At 44.0% G+C, this 13,387-nt stretch overlaps 2 protein-coding genes across 3 annotated transcripts in view; one reads left to right on the top strand and one right to left on the bottom strand.

The window, feature by feature from the left end:
* fitm1 (fat storage inducing transmembrane protein 1) overlaps positions 1 to 1,885 on the top strand; it is a 2,826-nt gene extending 941 nt beyond the window's left edge. Inside the window, exon 3 of the mRNA XM_080865411.1 lies at positions 1,058 to 1,885. Coding sequence (XP_080721537.1) covers positions 1,058 to 1,727 — 670 coding nt within the window. The 3' untranslated portion in view covers positions 1,728 to 1,885. The remainder of the gene's footprint in view (positions 1 to 1,057) is intronic.
* A 135-nt stretch (positions 1,886 to 2,020) lies between these two features.
* On the bottom strand, positions 2,021 to 5,771 carry psme1 (proteasome activator subunit 1). 2 transcript variants are annotated; one of them, XM_080865412.1, is made up of 12 exons: positions 5,723 to 5,771; positions 5,493 to 5,536; positions 5,232 to 5,264; positions 5,081 to 5,143; positions 4,904 to 5,002; positions 4,147 to 4,204; positions 3,738 to 3,835; positions 3,547 to 3,615; positions 3,396 to 3,463; positions 2,915 to 2,969; positions 2,630 to 2,716; positions 2,021 to 2,155 (listed from the first exon to the last, which is right to left on the bottom strand). In XM_080865412.1, exons 1-12 carry the CDS (start codon positions 5,754 to 5,756, stop codon positions 2,075 to 2,077), a joined length of 789 nt encoding a protein of 262 aa, XP_080721538.1. In that variant the 5' UTR covers positions 5,757 to 5,771; the 3' UTR covers positions 2,021 to 2,074. The 2 variants fall into 2 exon arrangements, with proteins under 2 accessions (XP_080721538.1, XP_080721539.1); XM_080865413.1 differs by having other exon boundaries at positions 5,665 to 5,736.
* Between the last annotated feature and the right edge of the window lie 7,616 nt (positions 5,772 to 13,387).

Below are 13,387 nucleotides of genomic sequence, written 5' to 3'. Positions count from 1 at the left end.
AGGTGGAGGACCTGTTTGTGGAGAGTTTAGCAATGATTTATCATGATTTAATTGGATGGAAATAATTGACTGAAATAGCTGTAGTAACTGCTGTCATTGCTAAAGGAAACTGTATATCTTTGATAAAGACACTGCTCCTTTAATAAACTCTTGACTCGGTAATAAAACCCAGCGCACCCTTGCTCACTGTAGTGCTCACTGGGCTTTTACTGCTTCAGCCCTACTTAATCTGTTTTGATGGCAAACTTTCACTGAGTCTTTATTCTGAGTCAGCTTGTGGAACAATACAGTTCAGCATTTACAATCATCATAATGTCATTTGGCCCACTGTTTTAGGTTCATATAATCCATCACATATTTTTAAAATCCAGTTATGATATTAAATTATTCCTCATTTATTTTTGTGGATGCTTTGCTGCCACTCATTTGTCACATACACTGAGTAAACCCCCACCCAAAAACCAATACAATATTAATATACCACTTTTGAAAAACAAAAGCAGCACATAAATATTGTATGATAATGTCATTCTGAGGTATGATGATAACTATGAGGCAGTAGCAGAATTAAAGTCTTCCTCAGACTGTTCAGTGCACTTACATGGAACTAATTAAGTGAAACCACCGGCTCATCAACTTTGATACCTCAAAGCAAGTTTGAGTGAACTGAAAAAGTTAAAAAGACTCAGCTTTGCTGTAAAGCTTGAATTTTTATGCATATCAAAAATAGATTTACTTTCTGAGCACTGTGTTAGCAAGAAGCTCCTGGATCTGACCTGCTGGCTGCCTGAAGTCTTTGTGTGTTCTGTGTGGAGTCTGGATGTTCTTTCTCTGGCTTTCTCCGCCAATTCAAAGACATAAATGTCAGGGTAACTGGCGAATCTAAACTGCCCCAAATTGTGAATATGAGCATGAACGACTGACTTTCAACCTCCCCAGGATCCTCCTGTTGCTGTGACTGTGAGGAAAAAGTAATTCTACACATATTTCATTACTGCGTGTGTTTTGCTCATATATATGGTGTGTACTGATATCCTTATTCATCACGCTCTCACAGGAAGTTCCTGAGGTCCACTTGGGGTTGGACCTGCATCTTTACGAGCGCTTTCATCATCCTTCTCTCCCTCTCAGTCCGTCACTCCACCTCTCTTTCCCTCCGCCACCTCTCTCGAGTAGGCCTCACGGGTTTGCTCTGGTGGAGCTGTCAGCGCCTCCTGACCCTGCTGGAGGATGCAGCGGGGACCTGTTACGAGCCCATGACCCCAGGCCAGGACGGCCAGAGCCCGGCCTCCCCAGTACAGCCTCTGCTGCTCCTGCATGAAGACCAGAACAAGGCCTCCTGCCTGAAAGCCCACATGCTGTGGCGAGGCTACGAAGTCTCCCAGGACGTCCTCATCCTCTGCTTCTGCTGTCTGCTGCTTGTTGAGGAAATGTGTGTCTTTGGTCATCACTTGGAGCGACAAAAGCCTCTGCAGAGGTCACCCGGGACCCCGCTGAGAGTCGTCTTCCTCCTGTGTGTTCTTCTCCTCCTTGTTTGGATGTTTCTGCTGCTGTGTTTGCTTGCATACTTCCCAAAGTTTCCCTCCCAGCAGCTGGGTGGAGCTCTGGGCTACCTGGGGTGGAGAGGACTCTATCACGGATTGTATAGACTCGGATCGAGATGGGGTTGTCCTGGTTTGCCCAGAGAGGGACTTTCTACCACGGTGCACACCAACAAACAGCCTTAGTAGTGTGGCACCCTTAATGAAAATGGTTAGATTTTGGCACTGAAATGTCCTTCAAAGCTCAGGAACAAACTTCCAAACCCTCTTTTAAGACTGCATGCTGTAAATGTGACATCACGTTAATAGTTTGCTTTCTTTAGAGGTCAAAATTAGTCCAAAAAGAAGCTTAGAAATCTCATTCAGACAAAGTAAGTGAGAAAAACTGCTGCTTTATTGTGTAATCTGAACCAAAATGCAGGCACAGTTAGAAAAAGATTTCTGGGAGCAGGTGTATCATTACTTGATGAAGAGTGTCATTCTACACTGGTTGTTGCTTATTAAAAAAAAAAAAAACGAGCCTGGAGTCTGCCTCAGTAGATGAGCGCTTTCCCATCTCCTCTGGGTCTCTTAATCTTGTCAAAGTTCTTGTTAATGATGTCAAACAACACAGCCTGGAGAGAGAAATAAAGACACAGAGTGTGATGCAGAAGCAGGATGATATAGGGAAGACAGACAGTTTACAGGGAGTCATAAAAGAGAGGGACGTCCAGATATGGAGCTGTAATCACGTCAAACAGCTCCTTTCATCATCGCCTGCAACGCCTTGTTCATTAGCGGCATCAAACACGGGAGGACAATGGCCGAAGGAAAGAGACGAGCTGATTAATGGACGGGAGACGGAGCGCCAATCAATTTAACACAAGCACTGCAATTAGTTTAATTACCCTCCTATTAAGAAGGAATGGATTCCATTTAAGCTGCCGCTCCCGCCGGTGGACACGACAGGCATATTTTACACCCAAGCCGCTCAATTTAAAATACAGAGCATGAAAACAGCAGATGGTACACGGAGTGTGGATCATGAGATTCAGGATACACGCAGTCAGAGAGGGCCAACTGTAAGCAAGAGGCAGTGGGTGTCTTACGTATGTATTGCGGATGTCCAAGACCACAAGGCGGAGCTCGCAGTATTGATATTGGTCCAGCTCGTGGACCAGCTGTCTGTAGTCTCCCTGCAGCAGAAAACCCACACCACAAACAGCGAGCGTATTAGCAAAACAATGTGTAGTATGATAAGCACATGACACAACAGCAACTAATTTATGCGGGAGAGAATGTCCTCATAAGTTTTTTTTTTCAGCGCACCGGCACACATTTTTCTCATTCACACATTAATATGCTTATTAGGATGCACAGCGGGAGACACTGACCACGTGGGGCGACTTGGAGGCTTTGGCCACAGCGTCACCCCTCTCGTTGTAATACCTGCCAAAACAAGGAGAAGAGAGGAGTTACAGTACCACCCACCTGTTTTAAAATAGCCCCCAGCGTTTCGCTAAATGTCACATCCAATGCCATATTCAACACATCAGTCTGGTTTTTAATAAAAAGACAAAGCAGAAGACTGCCTCTCATTATCTCTGTTAAGATTTTCTCACTTTTAAATGTGGAATTGAAGCCTTTCTGATTCTGCTTATATCTATATGACTTTTTTTCTGTTTGACTTCACTAAATAAAGATGGATGAGACCCTCTGAAAGCCTGAATTGCTGTTTATATGTATAGATTTCTCAGTAATTGTGGATATTCTTATGATACTGAGCGCAGCAGGTTTTGTGGTTTTCTCTGCCAAATACTTTTGATGGAGTAATGTCAGGTCTGTTTTCCTGGCTACGTCAGTGCAGGCTCTTACTTTGAAATCTGAGTCTGGAATCCTTCGATCTTGGTGCGTGTGTTGGTCAGCAGCTCAAACACTTTCTCCTGGTGGACACGAAGGAAGATTTAAAATGCAGCTGGATAAATTTCACCCTAAAGATAGACTCCACATGCGATTGTTTACTAACCTGGACAGCCACTCCGAAATTGTTCCCATCCTCAATTTTAGGAATCTGGAGTTGCACCCACATTGACACCTTCCAGGAAAATAAAAAGAAAAAAACCCCACTAGTACAATATACAAGACTTTTTATCACATTAATATTTTCTGCACATAAAACCCGACGCATTTTTCTCCACATAAAGTTCTGAGACTGACCGTGTTGAGCTTCTCCTTCAGTGTCTGGATCTCAGTTTTGACCTTCGGCAGGAGGCTCTCCACCTTCTCATTGGTGCAGATGGGACCACATGGAGGGCCTGGAGGACAGAGGATAGCACTCCTTCACTTAGTGAGCTGCAGATTTGCTTTTCTAATATAGAAAAAGTTCCTTATGCCCTTGCTTTCTTCCAGTTAGCTAATCCGTGTGTAAACGGTGTTTAAACTTTGTATCGTCAGCTCATGAGCCACAGTAGACTCATCAGTTTGTTACAAAGGAGCCAGAAAAGCAGTGATGTGTTTCATACATGGGTTTGGAGCCTTTCTTCCTGCAGTATTTATTGTCCTTATTTACAGGAATACGGTTACTGCTAAACGAATGCATCTTTCTTTCTATTTTCCCCCCATTTACCTGCGTCTTCATCCTCTTTATCACTGTCCTTGTCTTTCTTCCCCTCCTTAGCCTCCTTCTGTAAAATAAGAATAGAAGGCATCGGGTCAGAGTTTTTGCTGATGATTAATCTCCAAGACAGCTAGGCTGCACGCCTTTTTCTCTTCTGGCTTTTCAACCTTGGGATCTCTGTTGGATTCTTTTTCTTTGCTTAAGACATGTAACCCAGTTGCAGCAATCTGTGCCCCTTGATATTCTAAGGAGACTCCAGCAGCTCCCGAAAGTTGTGCAACCACCCCAAATATTCTCCTAACCCTCGTTAAAAAAACCAGTGGCATTAGCTACACGGCTCTCTGCCCTCCTCTAAATCCCTGCATGAGTATTAGTTCAAGACACACAGCCTTTGTACGGTTTATAAAAATCTGAAATTCACAGCCGACTGAAGTAACATAAAAGACCCGCTCGCTGCCAGTTTGTAAAACAGCCCTTGGAAATTGCACTGTGATTGGTTGTCATGGTAACTGGGGACTCAGCATTGTGTCTTTATATAATGAAACACTAAATATAAACCCTGAGCCGAGGACCCCAGTTGAGAGGAGGCTCTATGAAGAAATTCAAAGGTTAGACAAATAAAACACAGATGTGAGGCTCCTCGATATGAAAGCCATTACATCTGGGTAATGGAAAAACAGCCGTCCTTCATAAATCACCCCGAATGCTCCTTTATTGGATTTATATCACAGTTTTAAAGAACAGTCTTCTGGGATGGAGTCCCCACCTGCTCTTTTTTCTTGCGCTTGGCCTCCTCTTTCGCCGGATCGGGTATCGGGATGTCGAGTGGAGCCTTCAAAGAAGGCAGATCGTTGCATCTGAAAGACTGACGCACAAACACAAGTCACCCAATGTGAGAATCAAGAGCCCAGTGGTATGTGCCCACAGTCACACAGGTGGATACCTTCAGCAGCTCCTGCAGCTCTTCAAGCTTCTGTGGGAAATATGTTGACACCAGCACCTCCGCCTGTTAAAACCAAGTAACAAAATCCACATTAACAATTCAAACTTGTGAAGCAGAGCTGGGAAAGATTTCTGATTTTCGTTTGAGTTACCTCCTTGGTGAGCTTTTGGCAGAAGTCGTCCACCTAGAATAAAGTCACAGATTTTAGGCTTGCTTATAAATGACCGTTTTATTTAGCCCCTGCTGCTGCTCACCTCCCGTGACCCCTGCTGTCCGTAGACAAACCCCATGAAAACAAACACTTATGTGGACACTAGCTCGCCTGCTAGCATCACTGACACACTAACCATGTAAGTGAAGGGAAAGGAGAGTTAGCTTGCTGCTACATAACACTTTGTGCTAGCGGACTCACCTGTTTCTTCGACTTGAGGCGAATATCCACAGCAGCCATGTCGTCTTTGGAGAGCAGAAGTTGTTTATTAGAGTTTAGTAAAGGCTTTGACTTCACAGGAGGCGGTTAGAAATAAGAATATGCTCTCTTTCTGTGTAATTCAATTCCGTGCACGACACGGACAAATACTCACAGTTACTCAGCATAAAAAGCGAAAATGAAAGTAAAGAGTGTTTTAGACAGTTCCGTACTTTCCTGCAATAATAGCGAATGGACGTGTTGCATTGTGGGCCGCGTAGTTTTATTTGACTTTATTTTATAAGGAGCAGTCGACTTCTCATTTCCCAGAAAATGGGGCTGTGATGGGAACAGAGTGGGGAAGTCTACAAGCAAAAAAAAACACTCAGAGAAATGCGTTTCTGTGTGGCAGTAGTTATTTCTTTGTCTTCGAAGGGCTAACCCTCATCCAAGAATAAAAAAAAAGTCACCTAACTCAAGGGATGAACCAATGTTGAGTCTAAACATTCACAATTTAGCCTCAAAAACCAATTCTTAAGGCACTTTAGTACGAGCAGCCTATCACAAAAACATATTTCGCCCCCTCATCGTTAAATCTGCAAAAATACCAAATATAACTCAATTTGACAGGCATAAAATTATATTTTTGGACTAACAAGTTGATTCCTAAAAAGCTATTAGTTGAAAACCTGACATTTATCTGAGAATTTTGCAGTATGTCCTTAAAGAATTGAGGAACCTATCCTCAAAAACAGGATGATAAACCTAAAAATAGATAGACCTAAAAACTGTCTACAGCAGAAGAACAGTATCTGAAAGTCATGTCCTTAAAAGCAGGAAAAACAATACATCAAAAACCTGACACAGGACCTGAGAGACGCATCTGACCTTTTATTCATCTATTGCCTGTCCCGTTTGGTTCTTTTGCCATCAGAATTATTGTCTAAAGGCGAGGAAAGATGCCCAACGGATTTACTTTACCAAATGGACCATCCCAGCCTTGCCGTAATGGTCTATTTGATTCACCTTTTATTGTTTATTTTATTTTTTTATTTTCACTTGCAAGATACGGGACAGACTTGAATGAGGAAAAGAAAGGGGAGAAAGGAAGAGGGGGAAAAACAGCGGAGAAGAGGGACGGGGATAAAGGGCAAAAAACAAAAACCAACTAAATAAGCAGACAAAAAAAATACATATCAATCACCTGGATCACCTGTTGAAAAAGAAAAAAGAAAACAAGCAGAAGAATACGAGAGCAATACAATAAACAACATCACGATGATCTATGGGAATATAACAGTAAATACAAAATAATAAACATTATTGTGCAGCACGTAATATCGACAGCGCACAGTGTGCTTTGAGGAAGGAGCCAAAAAGGGTGTAGTTTGTGTGTGTGAATCCCCGTGTGTACACCTGTGAGCATGAGCGCGCTTGTATTTAAAAGGTTCCTTCATGTAATGATCTGCTAGAGGGTGTGAGGAGCCACAGCCCCGTCCTCCAGGGCATGAAGCAGGTATGGAGGAGAAACTCCAGACATCCAGAGGCCCCCAGAACTCAAGAGACCAAGAAAGACCAACAGAGGGGCAGCCGCGCCACTGTCCCAGAAAGAGCTGAGGAGAGTCCCAGATGAGGGCTCACTCAGCAGCCGCGGAGCAGAAGCCAGGGGGAGTTGCAGTGACGTGCCCGTGAGCTCCGCCGGCAGCCAGCTGTGCCTGAGTGACCGAGCCCCAGGCCGAGAGGCCGAGGACACCCCACCCCCAAAGTGGCCCGAGCGAGCCCCAGGCTCCAGGCCCCGATAAGCGGCCACCAAGGAGTGAGCCGGTGTGTACCTGGACGCCCATCCCCGGGCGCACCAACGCACTGATGTCTGAGGGCGTCTGCCACCGGCAGGGGGAGTGATGGGGGGAGATAGGCCTCCATACCTTGGAGGGCCTGAGATGTCCCCAGAGAGGTGGCGTCTGACACCCAACCTGACATATAGACACAGACATACAGGCACACACAGATACAAACATCCATTCCCACCCTCATGCTCTCGTATGCACTTACTCAACACTCAACCAACGTGGAGACAGACATAAAGAGACGCTGTACACACGATCACACTCCCCAAGCGTACTCTAGGAACCGGGTCTAGGTACCCTTGCCCCTGGAGGGGGGAACTGCACCCAGACCCAGGTGGTGTTACCCTTTTCCCTGCGGTGGGGAGAAGCAGACCGCCCCGACTCCGCAGCAGCAGGGAGGCCCCACACTCCAGACCCCAGTTGGACGGCCAACTCCTCCTCCCAGCCCCCCCGCTCCAGCAGGTCGCAGAGAACGGGGGGGTGAGAAGACTCCAAACCTCCCTCCGCCCACTCATATGTAGTGTTGATGCATGTGTGTTCTAAGGTGCATTTAAAACTCAGTGTCTACGTGTATTTAGAATTGAGAGGTGGGCAACAACGCCAGGGGTGAGGTGTACACCCTGATGGTCTTTTGGAGTCCGTGTAGCGTGCCCACCCCCAAGATGCTATATGTATGTGTTATGAGAGTGTGAGTAATGTAAATGTCTAAGCTGTGAGATAAAATTGAGGCACAAGAAGCCAGAAGGGGACAGAGGGGGATGCCTCCCCTGCACCCTGGTGACACACCTTTACCCCAAGGCCCTGCATGTGTGGGTGATTGTGGTGGAGCGGGAAGAGGGAGGCAGCTGGAGATGGGGAGGGAAGGAAGGGAGGGTCAAGTGACCCCTCCCTGGGGCCAGCTTCCCCGCTGACCCCAGTAGGAACCCCCATACTCCGCAACCTGCCAGGGAAAGGGGGCCCAGGCTCATCCGGACCGGGGCCCAGAACAGCAACATCAGTAAGCCTTTCTTAAAGAAGGGGGAAGAACGAGGAAAAGCTGAGATTACACAAAAATTTAATCACAGTGATGTCCTTCAAAGCACCTGGACAACTATTCCTGAAGACTACAGAAGAAAGCTGTCAAATAGAATTCAATCAATCAAACTTTATTTATAAAGCACTTTTCATACAAAAAAAAGTAGCACAAAGTTCTTTACATGGTTAAAAGCAGCCCACCCCACCCCAATTCAGGCTGTGTGGATCTTACAAATGCTGACTAAAGCTCGTTAGATTGCACAAACTCTGTTTTTGTCTCATATTCTGATATATTCTGTATTTATGAAGAAACATATGAAGAAATGTCTCAAGACTTTTGCATAGTACTATATATCAATTTTTTGTCCATAACTATTATATATATTGTAATATTTAATACTCGGTTTATTTTATTTTATTTTGTCTTCTTTTTTCCTCTTCTTTATGTTTTTGTAAAAGCAAAAATCTTTGCATGTCACGGCTGGCGGAGTGAGCCGTGTGGAGTGGAGGAAAAGGAGGACCCAAAATGCAGCAAACTGATGATACGAGTGAAGTTTATTTACACGGTGGCAGTGGCAAAAACAGGCAATGAAGCATGAGTAATGACAAACCTAAACTGGGAGAAACTAAAGAGCAAACCTGAACTCTTACAAAACGGAGAGCGCAGCCGCAGACCAAGGACCAGGATACCAAGAAACACAGACGAGCCGACAACGAACACAGACCGACACCCACTATATATACACACACACAAGGTAATCGGGTAATCGCACACAGGAGGGAAGAACAGCTGATCTGAATACACATGATGACTGGAGGACACAAGCTGAACACAATGACAACAGACACAGACTTTCAGAACAAAACAGGAAATCTAGAACCCGAACCGGACACAAGGGGGGAGGACACAGAATAACTAGAACAGAGGGAAATAATCACAAAACACAAAACGCTGGGTCAACGACCCAGGACCATGACATTGCACCCATTAACCTAACCTAAAAATCAGAGCAATATCTGAAAAATAATTTATAAAAAAATCAATCTTAAATCAAGTTTAATGCTCAGATTGACCCTAAGACATATTCCCGTCCTCTCAGTTATGTGTGTTAGATGTTAGATGTGTGAACAAATTCTGCATCAGTCTGTGAGTTATGGGTGCTTCCACTGGTGGGTGCTGTTGTTCAGTGTGGAGTAAAGAAAAAGGATTATGAAGACAAACGACAGCTTTATGTTCCTCTAACCATTGGAAATTGTGTAAAGTGTCTAAACTACAGTCTTGTCTATATGCAATTAGGGACTGGTTATTGGATAATTTCCTGCTCCTTAATACTGATAAGCCAGAGTTGATGGTCATTGGACCACAAAAATTTCAGTACTTATCCCAAAATTTCAACTTGAAATTGCAGGGACAAGGTTGAAAACTTGGGCGTGTGGTTTGACAGGGTGCTCTCCTCGAGTCTCATGTAAAAGAGACAACAAAGACCGCCTTTTATCATTTAAAGACGTTTTGTCAAGCGACACTGCAGAGGTTCTTGTCCATGCATTTGTGTCTTCATGTATCGATTATTGTAACGCTCTTCTTTCTGGGCTACCAAAGAAAAGTTTTAGAGGTTTACAGATGGTGCAAAATGCAGCTGCTCGCATTTTAATGAAAACTGGGGAAATTTGAGCACATTACCCCTGTACTGAGACCTCTTCATATGCTACCTTGTCAGGTTCAACAGATTTAAGGTCCTGCTGCTCACCTACAAGGTCTTAAATGGATTGGCACCTTCATAACTCTCTGACCTTTTGCACCTTTATGTTCCACCCCGTGCTCTCTGATCTCAGGATTCTGGCCTTCTAAAAGTTCCTAGAGCCATGAAAAATCTACATCAAATCATTAAATAAAGCTCAAATGAACCTGAAAGATGCTTCTAAGATTTGATTTTATGTTTTAAATCTTTGCTGGATTAAACTACAGGAATAAAAGGAAAAGTGACAAACTTTTGAAAAGAAAGAAAGAAAAAGAGCACTACTCATTATTGATAGGTGAGCGTCCCTGCTGCTACACCAATATTCAGCTGTTACAATAGCTCTTTCATCAGGAGCTGTGTGGACAGAGGCATGGGCTGCTGTAAAGAGTAAAGCAAATAAAGATACCTGAGTGAAGTGACGACACGTCAGAGCCTCCCACTGTAAACAGGATACCGTCCAACTACAGGTCATCCTGTGCCAGCACAGTCTGAGTTGGGACATTATCAGGTAAACCTATCACGTCTAATGACAAAAAGACAGTAAAAACACCACACAGCTTTAACTACTTTGTTAAATCCTTCTCTTATTTCCTGCCCACTGTTGTAGTGTTGGAGCGTACATAACTATGTAGTTGTTTTCTTTTCACCTGTAGTATATGGCACCATAAAATGTAACACTAGAAAAACAATCACTCAGCAGACACGAGGTGACAGTTCAGAGCAAAGGGCGGCTGCACTCGACTGAACTCCATTAGCTATTGCAGCTTTGATTTTGACTGGGTGAGCGATTAAAGGTCTGCACTGTGTTATTCAGTTTGGGGAGGACGTTGAGAAATGATCCAGACAAAGTTCATGCGACTGAACAGGAGTGTAGAAAGAGAGAGGTGGCTTCATGAGTGGCTGGCGTGATGTAAACGACTTTATTTACAGACCTGTCATATTAACACTAATGGTGTATGTGTGTCAGAAAGAAAGCATGCAGCGCTGAGCCTTTGAAGTTCTTGCAAACCATTATTTATGCAGACTGAGAAGAGTAAAGGATTATGGTTTCAGAGATTTCAAATAAATCATTGTAATTTTCTTAATTTACTTTGCCATCCCCTCACAACCCTAAAAAAGAAACCACGCCATCATCCCAGCCTGTCCTTGTTTTTTTGGACTTTGAGTTTACTGGTGAGGCTTTTGGGCCACAACAACATGATGAAAACACCTTAGCAGGACAAAATGTGCCTGACAGAAGTTACAACACACTCGTGTACACATATAATTGATGCTGCAGCTCTGAGATGCCGTGCTTCTAGCATGTTACAGATGTCACAACTTGAAATGGTTTTGTGTTTGCATGGGGAGAGCATACCTGTAATCCACAGGAAAGGTGTGTGTGTGTTATATCAGTTGTCTGCTGACTCTGCAAGCCCTATCAGACAACATGAGACATGAGGGGTGAAGTTTAACCAGATATATTGGATTGCTGTGTCTCTCTTTATCTCCCAGTGTCCAACCCCACCCTTTTACTTGCCCCTGTCTCACAGTTTCATTTGTGTGTGTGTAAGTTCCCAGAGAGAGGGAAACGTAACAGGATAACATCTACAGCTGTGCCGTGTCTTATAAATATGATCGGTGTAGTGAAAAGTGATAATTACAGCCATATTCCATTAAACATTATAAATAAAACCTAAAAACTTAGCAGCTTTGAATTTGTCGCACCACTCAAATAACATTTATTATAAAGTCATATCTGCAAATCTTTCATTTACATTTCTTTCAGAGACAAATGATGTGATGATTTTCACTTCTTGGTTTGAATGAAATCCAATTTTGTGCCCTGTTTCAGGGTGTTGAATCTCAAACCTGCTAACTGCTCTTTGTATTCACCAATGCTGACAGAAAGTTAATTACCGAGTGTCAGGTTTTCAGCCTGAAAGGTTATGGCTTTTCTTTATTTCCTACAATGGTTCTTTACTTTAACATGGACCATTGTGGGAGGTCTTTATCCTTCAAAAAAAGGCTTCTACCAGAGGCCTGGGAGCTTGAGGGTGCTGCCCAGTATCTGTTTCCTAGGACTGTGCTCTTCTGGACGGAAATCTTGGATGTTCCAGGGATCTGTTGGAGCCACTCGGCCAGTTCTGGGGGGTCATTACACCACCATACCACTGGAACCACTGTTGCCTTCACCCTCCACATCTTCTCGAGCTCTCCTCTGAGCCCTTGGTGTTTCTCAAGCTTCTTATGTTTCTTCTTCCTGATGTTGCTGTCTTTTCGTATTGCTACATTTCTAACCCTATAACTACAGCCGTCTTCCTCTGCTTGTCCACCACTAATATGTCCGGTTGGTTAGCCATCATTATTTTGTCCATCTGTATCTGGAAGTCCCACAGGATCTTAGCTCAGTTATTCAAAATCACCAAAAGTCAAAAGGTCTCCCATTTTGACCTCGGGACTTCCAGGCCACACTCAGTACAGATGTTCCTGCATACTATGACTTGGTTATGGTCCTGCCTGCTAGCATCTTGCACCCTGCTGTTATTTGCTGGATTGTCTCAGAAGAATCTTTAATGTCTATCAATCTTGTGCTTATACCTTGTTCCTGTGCTGGCATGGTTAGTGCCTTTGTGTTGTTTTTCAGTCCAGCTCAGTGTGGTTCACTGGAGTCCCAGAGCCTTAGAAATGGCTTTGTAACCCTTTCCAGACTGGCAGATGCCAGTGACTTTGTTTATTGGCTGTTTCTTTAGATCCTGGTGTGATGTGTTGCGTTTTGAGATCTTTTAGCCTACTTCACCTTTCTAGTCTTTTTTTTAAATCTTGATTCAACCAGCCTGGCAGTAATTAGGCCTGGGTGTGGCTCATGAAGCTGAACTCATGTTTCCAACAATGTGATTAGAATAAAATAGAATAGCCCTTTATTGTCATTGTACATGTACAACGAGTGTGAGTGGCCTGAGTTATGGGGTTTCTCTAACCATGGCTCTGATTAGTCAGGTGAGTGGCCGTTGGTGTTGTGGGTCCAAGTGAGATCAGCGGAGATATGGGTGCCCAGACACCCAAGAGGTGGAGAAGATTCCACCCATTCTCCATTTATAATCGATCGAGTGGGCCCGTGGAAAGCCTTATATATGTAGGAAAACTAAAGGTGCCTGGCCTCGTGAGAAATGAGCTGTCACTTGAAACCTATTTCCAGCATCAGCAGTTTACCTTTAGGGCGTTCTGCAGTTGTTTTTCTTTATGTTGTTTTCAGTTTTCATTCTCAGTTTTGTGTAGGCTACTTCCACAGGTTTACACCAGGAATGTGAAACTCATT

Source organism: Rhamphochromis sp. 'chilingali' (genome assembly GCF_963969265.1).
Source record: "Rhamphochromis sp. 'chilingali' genome assembly, chromosome: 18".
NCBI classification, from domain to species: domain Eukaryota; kingdom Metazoa; phylum Chordata; class Actinopteri; order Cichliformes; family Cichlidae; genus Rhamphochromis; species Rhamphochromis sp. 'chilingali'.
This window is presented reverse-complemented; position numbering and strand designations above follow the sequence as displayed.

Coding starts and splice junctions, on each gene's coding strand:
- psme1 (XM_080865412.1), bottom strand. CDS start 5,756: ATGCAACACGTCCATTCGCTATTATTGCAGGAAA. Junction 5,265..5,492: donor GCCTCAAGTCGAAGAAACAG/GTGAGTCCGCTA, acceptor ACTTTATTCTAG/GTGGACGACTTCTGCCAAAA. Junction 5,144..5,231: donor GCCAAAAGCTCACCAAGGAG/GTAACTCAAACG, acceptor TGGTTTTAACAG/GCGGAGGTGCTGGTGTCAAC.